The 15,602-nt window shown below is 58.6% G+C and overlaps 1 protein-coding gene across 3 annotated transcripts in view; it reads right to left on the bottom strand.

Annotated features, from left to right (window-relative positions):
• PRKAR1B (protein kinase cAMP-dependent type I regulatory subunit beta) overlaps positions 1-15,602 on the bottom strand; it is a 77,679-nt gene that overhangs the window by 42,670 nt on the left and 19,407 nt on the right. For all 3 annotated transcript variants that reach the window (XM_032872856.1, XM_032872855.1, XM_032872854.1), the window contains exons 3-4: positions 13,469-13,627; positions 12,461-12,552 (exon numbers count right to left, since the gene is read on the bottom strand). In XM_032872856.1, coding sequence (XP_032728747.1) covers positions 12,461-12,552; positions 13,469-13,627 — 251 coding nt within the window. The remainder of the gene's footprint in view (positions 1-12,460; positions 12,553-13,468; positions 13,628-15,602) is intronic.

Raw genomic sequence — 15,602 nt, 5'->3', positions numbered from 1 at the left:
CATTCAGAGGTTTTTCTTAAGAGATTTATTTCTTTATTTTAGAAAAAGCAGGCGTGCAAGGGGGGGAAGGGGCAGAGGGAGAGGGAGAGAGAGAGAGAGGAGCAGACTCCCCGCTGAGCACAGAGACCTAAATCTAGAGTCGGATGCTTAACTGACTAAACCACCCAGACACTTCTCACTTAGAGGTTCTATACCTGCACTGATTTTTTTTGTGCTTTGCTTGAAAACGGTCTCTGTCCCGATATCTAGTGGCCTAAGGGTTCTACATCTCCGGGCAACCCACCCAGGTAAGACCCCCCTCTCACACTGGAGGTCATTCTAAGAGAAAAGGCTGGGAAAGGTGACAGCAACTGTAAACACATCTCCAGCCACTCAGACCCAAATATGAATCTGAAGCTGAAACTGGGGACTCTGACCCTGTGTGAGTGGCCCCTGGAGGGCCTGCACCCTGGGGTCCGAGTGTCCTGCTAGAAGACCCCGGCCCGCAGAAAGGCAGGATCCGGGTCACTCTCTCCTCCCCCATACCTGGTCCCCTCCGACCACCTGGGCTGTCCCTGGTGGTCAGACCAGAAACAAGCCTCCTGATGCTCCACTTTGCAGGTCTTGGGTGAAACATTCCCTGGCCCCCCAAGAGGCCTTCCCTAGCTGCTGTGTCTGGCAGAGACCCTCCCCCACTCTAGAATGATGCAGAATCACATCACATACACACACATAATCACATTGCACTTGAGGAGCAAGTATGCGGGGAGTGAGCTTCTGCATTCCGAGACACAGGGAGCACTCCCGAAGCTCGCGGAAGCCATGTCGTCTGCCAAAGTCACACAGCCAGCAAACAGCAAGGCCAGGCCCGAGCCCAAGGTTGTCCCAAGTGGCTCTCCCTAGACACCTCTGGCTCCCCTGGCTGACTCAGCCTCCACTTACCAGCAAAACGGTCTCCAGCACTGCTGCCTCTCAGAGCATAACCCAAGCCCTCCACCTTCTAGAAGCTTTCCTGGGCTCCTTCCCTTTTGGTGCTGAAACTCTCGCAGGCCTGGAATTTGAGGGCTTCTCAAGGGCAGGAGCCAAAGCTCTACCACCCAGCTCATGACCCCTCACAGCACCCTGCCCAGGACAGAGCACACAGCCACGCTCAGAGAACGTGGCAGCCCTGATGTTCACCCCCCGCTCCAGAGCAGAGAAGAGCCCTCTGGGCCTGGCCAGACAATGGTGCAGGGTCCCTGGGAGAGCTTCATGAGATCACACAGATCAAGGGCTCTCCAAGTCCACAGCGGGGAGGAAACCCCGGTCCACAGACTTGTGTGAGTCCCCGGGCAAAACCAGCTCTGGAGACAGTGATGTCTTCCAGCCCCACAACCAGTCTTTAGAAAACTTTCTTTTCTAAAAAGTCGGGGAGAGGCGCCTGGGGGCTCAGTCGGTGAAGCGTCTGCCTTCAGCTCAGGTCATGGTCCCGGGGTCCTGGGATCGAGTGCCGCGTTGGGCTCCCTGTTCGGCGGGAAGCCTGCTTCTCCCTCTGCCCCTGGCCCCCACCCACCTTGTGCTCTTTCTCTTTCAAATAAATAAATAAAATCTTAAAAAAAAAAAAAAAAGGGCCAGGAAAGGTCAGGGGAACCTGGGTGGATAAGGAATGAATGAAGGAGTGAGAGATGGAGGGATGACCAGAGGAGCTCACCCGGCGCCCTCCCTCAGTGACAGGGGCCAGCCTCTGTTACGAGAGGGCTTCATGCCAATAGCCTCACAGTAGGGGCACAGGCAGGGTCAGAGACCGCGCTGCGGGCAGGAGTGGAAACAGGGATTTAGCAGCTGATGGCTGGAGGTCGCTCTTCGCCATGGCGGCTCCTGGAGTCAAAGCACCCCATCTCTGTTTCGCCAAGTCCCAGCAACTGTCGCTCTTCCCGAAGGACGAGGCCGGCCAGCTATTGCTGCACAGGACGCAGCTCAGGGAGGCTGGGCCTTCAGGAGCCCCGTGGACAGCACGCAGAGCCCCGCCGGCTAAGTTCCAGAGGACCCTGGCTCCCTTTCGCTTCTGGGGGGCTCACACGCTCAGGTCGCGATCCGCAGGCACCCTGGACAGCACCAACCCCGCTGGGGGACCGTCCAGGAGGCCGGATCCAACATAGGAAGGAGTGCGCCCCGTTCAGAAACGTGAGCCGGCCCTTGGCAGCTCTGGGCGTGACCGGCGAGCAGAGCCACACCACCCCGAACATGCGTGCCAAACGTGGAGTGATCACAGGGACGTGCGCGGATGAAACCTCCGCCTCTCACATTGAAATATTTACGGCCCAGCCATCTGACAGCGGAGCTTCGGGAATCCAGGGTGGGAGAGTGGGAGGGAGGACAGAGGGAGGACGGAGCGGCGCGGAGAGGGAACGGGAGTGCGGGGGCCGCGAGCTTCGTCACGCTCTTCCCTCCCTGGTTGCTCACGTCTGCGATTCCCCACCATAAAAGAACTTGTAAAAATAGTACCTTGCAGTCATTTCTACTAACAGAGAGTCACTAGAACGGCTTTCACAATGCCCCAGAGTAAGGAGCTCTCTGGTAGTAAAGGACACACATGCCTCACATGCCCACACACATGCGAACGCACACACCACAGGCACACAGACAACACACGCGTGTACACACACGCAGATCTGGGATGTCCGTGCGCCCCTTCTCAGCAGGGCAGACCTGAAACCCCCACACATGTGTTCCCCCTACCACCCGTGGGCTCCCCACAACAGACACCTGAACGTGCCATCCTGGATGCCCCTTAGGGGCTGCTAAATCCTGGGCCGACCCCCTCAGAGGCTCCTGGGACCCCCACCCAGATGCTGGGCCAGCAGCAGCTCCCCCCAAAGAAAGCCGCCACCCCCTGGGGTCTCCAGGCCCATACAACCCCTCAGAGGGGCCTTCTGAAAATGCGGCCCCAGCCATCCAGAGAGCAGACGGCGTCTTGACACAGACCCCCACCCGTGGGGCGGTTTGGGTGAGCAGACGGAGGGCCAGCTCCATGCGGAGGGCAGAGTCCACATGCACGGCTGTCTGGGAAGACTCAGCGGCGTTTATGCTCTTAAACCAAAACAAAATCCCTGGTGAGTCAAGCCTTCAATCGCTGAAAGAAAAACAAGCGGCAAACTGGGAAGGTTCTAGAAAAGATTACAGGGTGTTTACTTATCGTCCTGACGTCTGGGAGGCGTTCTGTAGAACGCCAGGAGCCATAAAGGAAGGAAGGTCAGCCTGCTAACATGAAGGACAGCTTGCCCGTGGACGGGTGACACGAAAGTGCTGTGGCCCACTCCATGGAAGAACAATGCGTCAGTCTTCAAGACAGAGGGACGGGACCCCTGCCCCCACGGGGAAAAGCCCTGAGGACACTAGCCAAACATGAAAGGACACGCACAGGGACCCCACACACAAGAGGACCTGGATTCGTCAGACTCACAGACACAGAGAGCAGATGGCGGGGCCGGGGCTGGGGAGCAGGCGGGGATCCGTGTGGACAGGGTCTCTGTGGGGCAGGGGGGCGCGGGGGGGAATGGAACGTTCTGGAGCCAGACGGGGTAGACAGTGCCCCTGAACTGGACACTGAGAAATGGTCAAAGTGGTAAATTTCTGAGTTGTACATGTTTTACCACAATAAAAGAATTATGGAAAAAAATTTTTTTAAACTTCCACATGACAAAAGAATTTCATAGACAAACAGAAGAGTCCAATCACAAAATAACTGCTCTACAGCTAATCATCAAAGGCCTGATTTTGTCAGTTGACCGATAACTCACGCAAACCAGTCGAAAAAACAACAAGCACAGGATCAATCGGGCGATTTGCAGAGAACGCAGAAACCAAGTAACTGGTGGACAGAAGCGTGGGTCCTTCACCCTGATGGGTGCCCTGCTCAGGGGCCACATGGGGCTCCGGTGTGAAGACTCTAGATTTCAGTACGGCAGAGCATGAAAGGGAGACGGGGGGGCCTCCCAAGCCCAGGGTCCATGCCCAGAAACGACCCTGACCTCGAGCTGCCATTTCCCAGCAGATGTTGGGGTGAGCAGGAAGGGCGGGAAGGGCCAGCGCAAGCGCCACACACAGCACAGGGCCGTTGGAAGGTGGGGCCGTCTGTCCCGAGGCACCTTCCAAAATGAGAAGGGGATGCCCTTTGACCCCAGGGCGCTGACATCTGAAAGGAATAAGGCAGGACCATGGGGGGCCAATGCAACACCCCGTGTGGGAAGAATGACCCTGAAAGTGTCTGCACGGGGGATGGCCGCACAGGCCCCCCGGGTTATCGTCTGCACCTCTTGGCACTTAAGACAATGGGGGCCTCCCATGGAGCCCATGGCTCCTACCCGAATTCAGCACTTGCCATGGCAAGTCCGTCCTTTCTTCGCCCACACTGTTCCCACTACTCCAACGCCCTCCCCCCTCTCCTCTGCCTGTCCTTGAAGACTGACTCAAAGGTCGCTGGGTCTAGTAAGTGAGCTCCCCTAAAGGACGGGGAGGATGGGGTCCACTCCTCCTCTGTGACCCCATGTGTTGGGCAGATGGCCGTGGGACAGCCACAGCTCGGAAAAGGACTGTTCACTGTGTGAGTACCCGTCCCCACTAGAGGGGTCTCGCAGGAGATACAGCTGTGTCTCGGGGTCCTGACACCCGCACGGACATGCCCACAGGGACTCATCAGCGAGCACCAGGTTTTGGTTTGAGCACCAGCTGTGGGACCCCGGGCAAGCAAGGTGCCCCTCAGCCCACCACTTACTTGCACGGCTGTGTGGGTCAGGAGGGACCCAGAGCTGCCAGCCACCCACTGGGCTCTGACACAGGGCCCAGCATTACCTGAATGACGCTGCAGGGTCCCTCTCAGCTTTTTCACTCTGCATGAACCCAGGGCGTGTGCCAGGCTCTCTCAGGAAGACCGGGGATGCCCCAGAGAATCCATGAAACCTTGGACCATTCACCTGCCTCCCTCTGGGCCCCATTTTCCTGGCTGACAAATGGGAGCAGGGACACTGGCCAGGCCCCCATGGAGTCCTCATGGAGATGGGGACAAGTGTGGGGAATCACAGTCCTCCTTCCGGGCCACCCGCCCTTCACCCTGGCCTCTCCCTACAACCCCCCGACCCCAGCCAGCTGGCAGGCAAATCACTTAACTTTAGTGGCCACAGCTCAAGAATGGAGGGGAGCCAGGACCTGAGGCACCCACCAGGTCTGGAAGCCAGTGGGCCCGCTCACCACCAGGGGGCATCTTGCTGCGCATCCTTTCAGGACTCGCTTCCTGCCCCTGAGCAACTGGGCCATCCTACCCCCTCCCTGGGCCTCCATATAATGGGCACGGGCAGCAGAAAGATCTTGGGCGCCCAAACCAACCATCTTTGGGAGCCTGTGGGGCAGCATCAACAGGGGAGCTGATTAGGTGCAGGAACATGGGGAAAGGCTGAGTCTGTGGCACCCTGGGCATGGCCCCTCTTGATTCTAGACGTCTTAAAGCATCACGGCACCAAACCACCGAGACCACAGACAGGCAGGATCCACGGCAAGCCGCTAGATGTCCACACTGGACAACAGAGCCCCGAGGCTCTCCCACCGATCCCATAATCAGATGGGCCGGGCTCTGCGACCCGGATCCCCAGGAACATGGGCCCTGGACACCCCTCCCCAGCTAAGACGCCACAGAAAACTGAAACTGCACCTCGTTCGACTTCTGACCACACGACTTGATCCTGGGCACTTTTTACCTGACTGTCCCTTTTCCTGGGCGGGGGGTCACTGAGCTGTGTGGTGCCAGCATACGGGAAGCGGGTCAGCCCAGTGCAGCCCAGTCCTCACTTCTCCCTATCCTCACTGGGGGCCTTTGAGCGCCGGCTGACACTCTCTGTGCCCAGCAGCCCAGCACCATCAGCAGCAAAGCCAGTCTGCCGTGTTTTTTGTTTTGTTTTGTTTTTGTTTTTTTAGATTTATTTATTTATTTGACAGCAAGAGAGGGAACACAAGCACTGGGAGTGAGAGAGGAGGAAGCAGGCTTCCCGCCAGGCAGGGTGCCCAATGCGGGGCTCCATCCTAGGACCCTGGGGCCACGACCCAAGCCAAAGGCAGATGCCCAACCACTGAGCCACCCAGGCACCCCCGTCTGCCTTGTTCTAACACAACGGTGCCCATGAGGCCTGAGGTCTGGGGACCGGCTCAGAACAGGTCATGTGATGCAAGCTCCAGCTCCCAGCTTCGCATGGAATGCGGCTCCCGTGCCCCGGAAGTTAGCAGCCTCGAGGTCTCCTGCCCAGAACAGGAGGCTGCATGCAACACGAACACAAAAACGAAAACGAAAACCCGTTGCTTGTTTGACCATTTACCTCCTCCTAAGAGGAGGCCCTGCATTCCCCAAAATGCTAATTTTGTGTTTTCATGTTGCCTCAAAGAGAAGCCGAGAGGCCTGCGCCAGAGCCAGGAGGGAGGGAAAGAGCCGAAGCAGCAGGGGAAGCAAAGGCTGCATGTGAATCCAGCAGACGGCGTGTTTTTCCCATCACCTGGGGGCCCCAGCCAATCTGGGGAAAAACAGGCTGCTGGAGATGCGAGGGCGGGCGGCAGGCGGGAGAGCCGGTGGCAGATACCAGGAGACAGCTGCTCGGGCCAGCGGTGCGGCGCTCCCGCCAGAGCCTGTTTTAATTAGAGCTGCAGAGAGCGGGGCTGCTGCCAGGAAGGCCACCCCAGGGTGAGATGCCCTCGCCCGCCCGTCTGGCAGCTCTGGTAATAGGGCCCCAGCCGAGGGCCCAAAGCACAGCACTGCCTGCATGGCCCAAACCGCACACACGGAGCCTCCTCATTACCGCGCTCTGGACTCCCAGGGGCACCGCGATGCTCATCTCCAGGCACCTGAAGCACAGCAAGCCGGGAAGGGACCCAACTGAACCCAGCTGCTCCCTGCTCCCTCTCTCAGTCTGGGGTGCACCCTTGGGGCCAGGCCACTGTTCTCGGATGGCCCAGGGCCTAGAGGACACTGCAGGCTGCCTTCTGAGGCTCTTTGGGTCCCTAAGCAGGGTGCCCCTGGCAACCCCAGGAAAGACAGGAGATCTGCAACTGCTCACAGTAGCTCGCACCGCTACTGCAGTGCGCCCCTGGCACCCTCACCTGGAGGAACTCCACACAGCAGAGGGGTGACGGAGGGGCAGGAAGACACCTGCTCCAGCCCCAGCCAGGACACCTGCTGCATGGCTCAGAGGGAGTGGCAAGGGGCTGGCCCAGGGCACAAGGGGCTCCAGCCCCAGCTAGCACGTCTACTGTGACCTAGAGCGAGGGACAATGGGGAAGGGCCCTCCCCTCACTGAGCCTCAATACCCTCTTCTGTACCCCGATGTTAGGGGATGAGCAGGCCTTCCACATGCCTTTCTGCAGTGTCCTGAGGCCCAGAGCGGCCAGCGTACCTACCTTAGGCCCAGGATGGACCCGAGAACGAGCTTGTGGAATGGCCTCAGACTAAACACTGAGAGGAGTGAGGCCTGGCTGTGGGGTCCGTGTGGGGGTCTAGGCCAGCCTCAGAGGGGCAAAGTGGTATCCAGGGAGAAGCCCAATGACACAGCCTGCCCTCCACCCCACAAAAGAGCTACCAAAAAGTGGAGGAGGAGAAGGATGAAGACTGTGATGGTGAGGAGGGGAAGAGGGAGGGTGGTGGTGATGAAGGTGATGATGATGGGGATGATGGTGATGATGGGGATGGGGATGATGATGGTGATGGGGATGATTCTGGCGATGATGGGGATGATGGAGATGGTGGTGATGATGATGATGGTGATGATGGGGATGATGGTGATGATGATGATGGGGATGATGGTGTGATGATGATGATGATAGGGATGATGGTGATGATGATGGGGATGATGGGGATAATGATGATGAGGATGAGGATGAGGATGATGATGGTGATGATGGAGATGATGGGGATGATGATGATGTTGATGGGGATAATGGTGATGGGGATGATGGTGATGGTGATGATGGAGATGAGGGGGATGATGATGATAATGGGGATGATAAGGATAGGGATGATGGTGGTGGTGATAATGGGGATAGGGATGGTAATGAAAGTGGTGATGGTGATGATGGCTTTGATGATGATGGGGATGGTGATGATGGTGGTGATAATGGGGATAGTGGGATGGGGACAATGTTATACCCATAAACATTACTATACTCGCTCTTCACTGTAACCCTCAAAGTAGGTTTTATGACTCTCATTTGACACTTGAGGAAACTGAGTCCCAAAGAACGTCATTAGACACCCTAATGACATGATTCAATGGTCTCCTTCCAAAAGACCTTTTAACATACATTCAATTTTGTAGTATGTGTGTGCGTGAGTGTGCGTTTGTGTGTACAGGGAAGTGTGTGTGTGTTTGCATACGTGTACCGGTGTGTGTGTGTGTGTGTGTGTGAGTTTGGGTGTGTATGTGTTTAACACATCTCTGGCCTGACACAGTGTGTTCGGGGGTCTCTTGGTCCTCCCTGTGGCTGCCCAGACCCGGCAAGCCAGAGACAACTCCCAGCATTCCCAGTTCACCCCAGGACACCTGGGCACCTCCTGACGACCATCTCTGGATCACCTGCTTTCCCGTGTTCCTTCCTCCTGCAGGAGCACATGACCTGTCGTTACAGGAGTGGGGGACAGAGAACACAGGTTTTGGAGCCCCAGGGACTCCTGCAGGAACCCTGGCTCTGCTATGACAGTCAGTGTGGCCTCCGGCAACAGACACACCCTTGTTACAGACAGAGGGGAAATGGCTAGAGAAAGCCTTCAGCAACGTTCACCTGGGTGGGGGGGGGGGGTGCTGTCCTAGGAGAGAGAACAAGGATGTTCGGAGGGTGAGCAGCCCTCCCCCACAGCTCCATTGCACTACCTTCTGCTGAACAAAGAAGCTCACACAAACCGGGGGCACCCCCACACAAACTGAAGAAGAGATGCCGCCGTGACCTGACCAGGGCAAGACCACCCTCCCTGCGGCCACGGGGTCACCTGTCTCCCATCTGAGCTTGCCGGGGGGGCTTTAAGCACAAAGACGCTCACCATACTAGCGGAGCAGAGGGCTGTTTCCACCACCCCCGCGGGAGGCAGCTCTGAGTCGAGGCGTGCCAGGCACTCTGCGAACCTGGAAAGAATGTGCCCCAAACCACAGCCCGGGCTGCCGAGCCCGGCTTCTAGTAAACTGGAAAAAGCAAAGAACTTGGATGCTGTGCAGAGGACATCAAGTGAAAGGTCAAGAGAAGTTGTCTCCGGCCCGCTCCCTCTGGAGTCCACTTCCTGAACCATCCGCCTTCTTCAGAGGCTTCGGCCAGAAAAAGGTTCCCCTCGGGGTTTCAAAATGGAAAGTGAGTTTTCCTGCGGCAGAAAAACGCTCTTCCCAAGCCCGCCTCGCCAAGAGGAATTTCCAATCTGACCATCTGCTTCCTGCACTTCTAGTCCACCTGGCTCCTGGATCCAGAAAAGTCCGAGGCAGTGGGAACCATGTGACTCTGGAAACGCAGGGCCAAGGGCACAGGACCCGTGCACAAACTCTTCCTGGACACAGGCAGCCAAGACGGCCAGAGAGAGTGCTCAGATCTGCTTGTCCCCAGGCCTCACCAGCCCTGCACCCGCTTCTGCCCGGAACCCCTGCCTGGAAGCTGGGGACGGGCTCCGAAAGGGTGTGAAGGCTGTGCCACAAACACAGCTGCCACGGAGGGGGCACATGGCCCCCACGGAAGGGCAGGCTCAAAGCTCAGTAGGGCCAGAAGGGCAGCGGAGTCTGGGGGCTCCTTGGAAAGGCACACGTGGAGGGAGGACATGCCCTAAAGGCCACTCCTAGGTGTGTGCCCCAGAGGCTCCAATACCCACACCCCGAGGTGTGCGGCCCAGAGGCTCCAAGAGCCGTGTTCACAGGAGTGTTTTGCACAACCACCCAAAAGTGGGAGTGGCCCAAGTGTCCCTCAACTGGTAAGTGGATAAGTGGGTATACCCTGCACAACGGGAGACCCCCTACCCTCACACAGGAAAGCAGCACAGCAAGACCACAGGGGCACAGAGGGCGATGCTCACAGAGCTGTAAGCCACACATGGGAGGTCAGGTGGAGGCTGCTGAGGAGCCCGTTCCCCGTCTCCCTCCTCTGAGCACAGTATCCCGGCAGCTAGGCCAGGCCCGTGGTTCCGGCCGGCACACATCTCTGGTGGCAACACAGGACGTCTCCAAACCACAGCCGGAGGAGCCTGGGCCTCCATGAACATGCAGGCCCCATGCCTCACCTGCTCTGTTGACAGTGGCCTTGTCTGTCAGTACGCAGGCTCTGAAGAGGGGCATGGCTGCTAAGCTCCGTGATGCCGGGGTTACGATGCTTGGTTAGCCTCCCCTGTGGCTCTGGCAACAGGAAGGGAAGCTCCCAGGGCCCCAAATCACTGTGCCTGCACTCAGGGTTGGGCCTGATCTGGGGGAGCGCCCAGCCTGCTGGCTGGCAGGAATGGGACCAGGACCTGCCATGTACAGGTGCACATTACAGGCCCGATCTGAGATCAAAGTCCAACTGCACCGCTGGGCAGCTGTGTCCTCTTGTCTACCCAGAGGGGCGCCTCCTCCCCCAGGCTGGCACCAAAGTACACATCTGCCGGACCCCAATGGACCCAGGCACGACCCACAGCCATCCGTCCCCTGACCACTGAAACCCGGTGAAGAAAGGACAGAGGTCTGTGTGGCCACTGAGGGGAGCCTCTGACCTCCTGGCTGAGGGTGGGGAGTCTGTCTGCAGAAAGGGACCTGCAGAGGGACCCAGGGACGAGTCAGGGTCCTGGGACCACCTCCATACAGCTCATGACTTCCCTCTGGACCCCTGGCACCTTTGGGTTTCGATCCATGTGAGTGCATCACCTACTCAGAAGCCAGGTCTAAATCTGGACAGAATTACTGACGTTCACTTTCAAGTTCATAAAGATACAGCTCTTGAGTCATCTGTTCCCACCTGGTGACAGAGACCATAACTGCCAGGTACACACCATTAGGAGAAATGAGAACAGTGGAAACGTTCAGTCTCCCAGTTCTGGAGCCCAGAAGCCCAGAATCAGCCGCAGAAGGTGGAAATCGAGAGGCCACAGGGCCCTGTGCCCTCAGAGGCTCCAGGAAGGAGCCCTCCAGCCCCTCTTGCCTCTGGGGGTGGCTGGTGGCCTATAGCCCAAAGTCACCTTGCTGGTCTCCACCTCTGTGGTCACAGGGTGTCTCCTCTTCGGAGCAACCTCCCTGTGCCCGCCCTGCAAGGACCTGAGACTGCATTTGGGGCATACGGAGGCTGAATCCTGAGCATCTCAGCATGGCAAGACCCTCCTGGGCTGCTGGGGCTGTGGGGGGGCCCATGCCAAGACCTGTCCTCTCCATCCTGCCCGTCGTGCCTGTGTGGCCCCAAGGGGTAGGCATTGCACACACCCCCAAGACGTTCTGGATCATGGTTCGAGCTACATCCCGCCATGGACACTCCAGAAGCGGCCCCACCTCAGGCGAGGCCCGGAGCACCAGGCCTCTGGATGCACCCGCAGCCTTCCCAGGTGGCCCGCACCTGCGATGCCACAGCAGCCCAGGAAAACGCACCACACCCACCAAGACCCCCTCCGCCCTGCCCTGCCACGTCTCTCTGCCTCAGCCTCTCTGCTGCTGGGGCCCCTCCCGTGTAGGCAGCGCTCTGCACTCGCCCGCCAGCCCGGGACACTGGCGCGGAAGGGCCCACCGCCATCATGGAACGGGGCTGTGAGGGGGCTGTCTCCCTGGTCCACAGATTTGCATGGCATTTGGACTCTGTAGAGCTCCATCATCCAAACGTGCTCGGTCATCTAACTGAGAAACAGAATTCGCCGAAGTTGAGAAACAAGAGAGAAAAACCCAAACCCTACACAGCCTTTCATCCACATCGAGGGATTTAACTTGAGGGAAGAAACGATCAAGGACCGAAGGTGAGCGCACAGGACAGCTGTGGTCATGGAAGTGCCATGGACCGTGACAAGGCGCAAGCAGCTGAGGGAGGGGAGTAAGGGCTGAGGAGCAGCTCGGCGGAAACAGGAACTACAAACCACACAGACCCTTCCTGACAGACGGAGGTTCCCCGCCCCACGAGCGGGACAAACCGTGCGGGCTGTGAGCCCACGCTGTGACAAGAATTCACGCACATGCATAAATCCACAAGCACTAACCCAGATCAGTCCCAGGGATTTTCTCCCAGTTATCTGTAGGGTCTCAATTCCTGGCACTCGGCCCCTGAGGCCCCCACAGATGTTGGGAGCCGCCCCCTGGAAAGACCCTACCCCACAGCCACTCCTGGGACCCGTGGGGGCTGTGTGACTTGGCGTCGAGGCCACAGGTATCTGTGGATGACCAGGGCACACGGAAGCCTCAGAGCCTGACCCGGGCAGGCATGTGTCCCCTGTGGCCAGGGGCCGGCGAGGCCCGGGGAGGAGTGTCGGTCCTGGCCCCACTGTCTCATGGGTTCCTACCTTCTCTCATTGTCGTCCAGGTGAGCAAACAGCACGTTTTTGGAGATGGCTTTGGCCAGCGCCGTCATGGTCTTGTAGTCCTTGGGGATTACCTGCAGGGGAAACCATAGTCAGACTTGCGAGCATCCCCGAGGGTCCTGCAGACAGACGGGGGACAGCGGCAGCATGCGTGTGCTCGGGGCCCCTCAACTCTGCATGGAAATGCAGCCCGAGTATTGCATGGACAGTCCCCAAAACCTGTGTGCTGAAGCCCCGCCTATCGTGTGGCATCTGGAGGCAGGCCCTGGCGGGATTAGCCCACTCTCCCGCTCTCCTCGCCACCAGAGGACATGGGAGATGGTGCGGCTCCCGCCAAGAACCAGCCTGCCGGCACCTGCTCTCGGACACCCGCCTCTACACAGACAGAGAGTGAGCGTCACAGTCACCCAGGCTCACAGACATGGGGAGCTGCTCGTTACACGTATTCCACCAATTAACTTTTTTAAGGGATCAAGAACTAAAAATACCAAGAGAAAAAATATAAGTGAGGGTCTAGAGGGTATAAACGCACAAGGTGGAAACGACAGGCCCCACGTGCCTGGGGAAGGCAGGAGGCCAGGCCCGTACACTGTTGCACACAGGGACACCCTGTGGGCTCTCATGCTCCAGAGCCCGTCCTGATGCAGGTGCACCCACTGCGCTGTAGCAGCGGAGGGCTGGGCGCCAGCCCTGAGGGATGGACACTGAGGGACAGCAACGTGGAGGAGGAAATCCCCACTGGTGGCTCTGAGGCTGGGCTCCAGGAGGACAGGGATCATGTGATCTGGATACTGGTCTCCTCTACCCACACACCACAAGCCTGTGGGCAGTGACTGTGACAATGACAGTCCACCACTGTGGCCCCTCTCAGAGCAGAAGGGAGCACGACCAAGGTCAGAGACCCCAGGGTGAGGATGGGGAATGGGAGCAGGGACCCCGGGGTGAGGATGAGGGAAGCAGGGACCCTGGGGTTAGGACGAGGGGGCCCACCTTCCTCACGTAGGACACGGCATCCTCCTCTGTGTACACCTCGGCACTCACGCCCCCGCGGCGGTGGCGAGCTTTCACCACAGGGTTTGGTGGGGTCGGGGAGACCTCCTCGTCATGAGAGTCTGACTTTTGCTGTGTCAGAATCTGTCTGTTTTCTTCCTGTGGGGGAAAACATGGGAGGGCTGGTAGCAGCAGCCGACGCAGCCTATCCACCTACAAGTGCCACCGAGGAGTCCTGTCCAGCCCTCCTCCCTCTGTGCCCAGCAGACCCCCAGCTTCGAGGGCACCTCCATCTCTCCCCCACCACCCAACCCCACAGAGCGCCAGCTCAGAGGGGTTCTGCCTGCCCTCACCGCGACATTTTGGGTACCAGGTGCCTGAGGTCTGAGGTCTCCGTCAGTCCCCCATACCCCCACATCCCTATAGCACACATGCAGGAAATGGGAGGTGAATACATAAGTGGAAAGCAAATCTCTTTTGTTTCTTCCTTCCCTTCGTTATTTAATTGCTTTAACGACTGTGCGTGCAGAGGGCACAAGATTCCAGAAGCACGAAGGAACACACACTGCCTGACAAGCAGGGCCCTCACCCCGACCCCTGCGGCCATCACATCCCCACATCCCAGAAGCAGTCTGGTGATGGGCTGTGTTACCACGGGGAGCAGCACAGGGGGGCGTGGGGGTCCGTGGCAAACAGACCCTCACCTGTCTCCCTACATGCCCAGGACAAGGCCTCTGTCCCCTTTGTCTGCAAGCACCACCTTCTCCAAACACCCGCACCTGACAACCTCCCCCACCTGATTTTACCTGGCACTCACCTGGCAAGAATGTGAAGGGAGGAGAAGGAATCCCCCCCCCACCCACGGCTCCTCTCGGGACGCCCACTGCCCCACCTTCCAAAGCACCCTTCCTGCTCCACCAACAGCACGTAGTTCAAGCTTCCCGGGTAACCTGAGAACCCCAAGAGAAGCATGAAGCCATCCTATTTCATGCTATGGTGTAAACAAGGAGGGAAGCGTGCTGGGCCCTTGCTTTCTTGAGACCGTTGACATCGCTGTCCTACCACGGGCCATTTTCCATGCTGGGCAGCCAAGAGCCTAACTGGGCGGGATCCAGAGGCTTCAAAGCTCGAGGCCACTTGGGGAGGCATTGGGCGGAAATGGGGAAATGGGATGGCACCCCCCTCCCCTCCCCCGCAGGATTCCAGGAAAACCTCTCATTTTCCGGAGCCCCCTTCCTGCCTCCTGTTCTCACGCTGATGAGCTGTCTGGGGCTGCAGGATAGTCAACGGCACAGGGTCAGAGGACGCTTCACAACAGCAGTGTGGGAACCACATTTCCAGAAAGCTCCGTGGCCAGGATCTGCCCCAGGAATGCCTAACACAGCTCCAGGGACTGTCCCCGTTCTGCCCCCAAGGCCAAGCGCTCCCTAGATCGTAAATGACGGTCACAGTCTACTTCTGACCACGTTTTTCTGGCGCAAGGGGTGAAAGGCAGACTCGCGGCCTGAGAAGGGAAAATTCTCGGCCATAGAGGGGTGGGATGTGGGGCGATTCTCTGGACCTGAGTTCCCAATCCTGAGAGAAGCCCACATGCCTGGGGCCTGGGATGGGCAGAATCCCTCCCTCCACACCCCATGCCCAGACACGCTTGCTGAGGACACAGCTGGGCCGTTAGCCATGTCAGCCTGACCCCGTGCACAGGCCCTGAACACCCCAGAGGAGGAGAGGCCGCACCCTGGGTGGCAGCCAGACTCCGAGTGGCTGTGCATGGTTAGCATTTCTGGGATCCCCTGGGGAGGCAATCCCTCGACCCCGTCCCCTCCGACTGAATGGATGCTGTGGTATTCGGAGATGTGTGGTGTCCTGGGCCGGGGTCACTGGTGCCAGCCCCGGGCCGACCACAAGCCCCCGTCTCGGGGCTGCAGCCTGTCACAGCAGAAGACAGGCCTGGGGCCGCCATCCCCATCTATGAGGCCAGGAGAGGACCAGGGCTGTGTCCAGGGGCACTCGACCTCCAGTGGCAGGGTGAGGAGAGACAAGTGTGGTTTCCATCACTTGTCCAGTACCTCTGTCTACCAGCCTCACACAGAGATTGCTCTACAGAGGAAAAGGCACAGTTTTGTCGTGAAGATGT

This window comes from Lontra canadensis, unplaced genomic scaffold, assembly GCF_010015895.1.
Source record: "Lontra canadensis isolate GAN:19392208 unplaced genomic scaffold, GSC_riverotter_1.0 scaffold45, whole genome shotgun sequence".
In the NCBI taxonomy this organism is placed as follows: Eukaryota; Metazoa; Chordata; class Mammalia; order Carnivora; family Mustelidae; genus Lontra; species Lontra canadensis.
The sequence above is the reverse complement of the archived record's forward strand: the minus strand, read 5'-3'. Positions and strand labels throughout refer to the sequence as shown.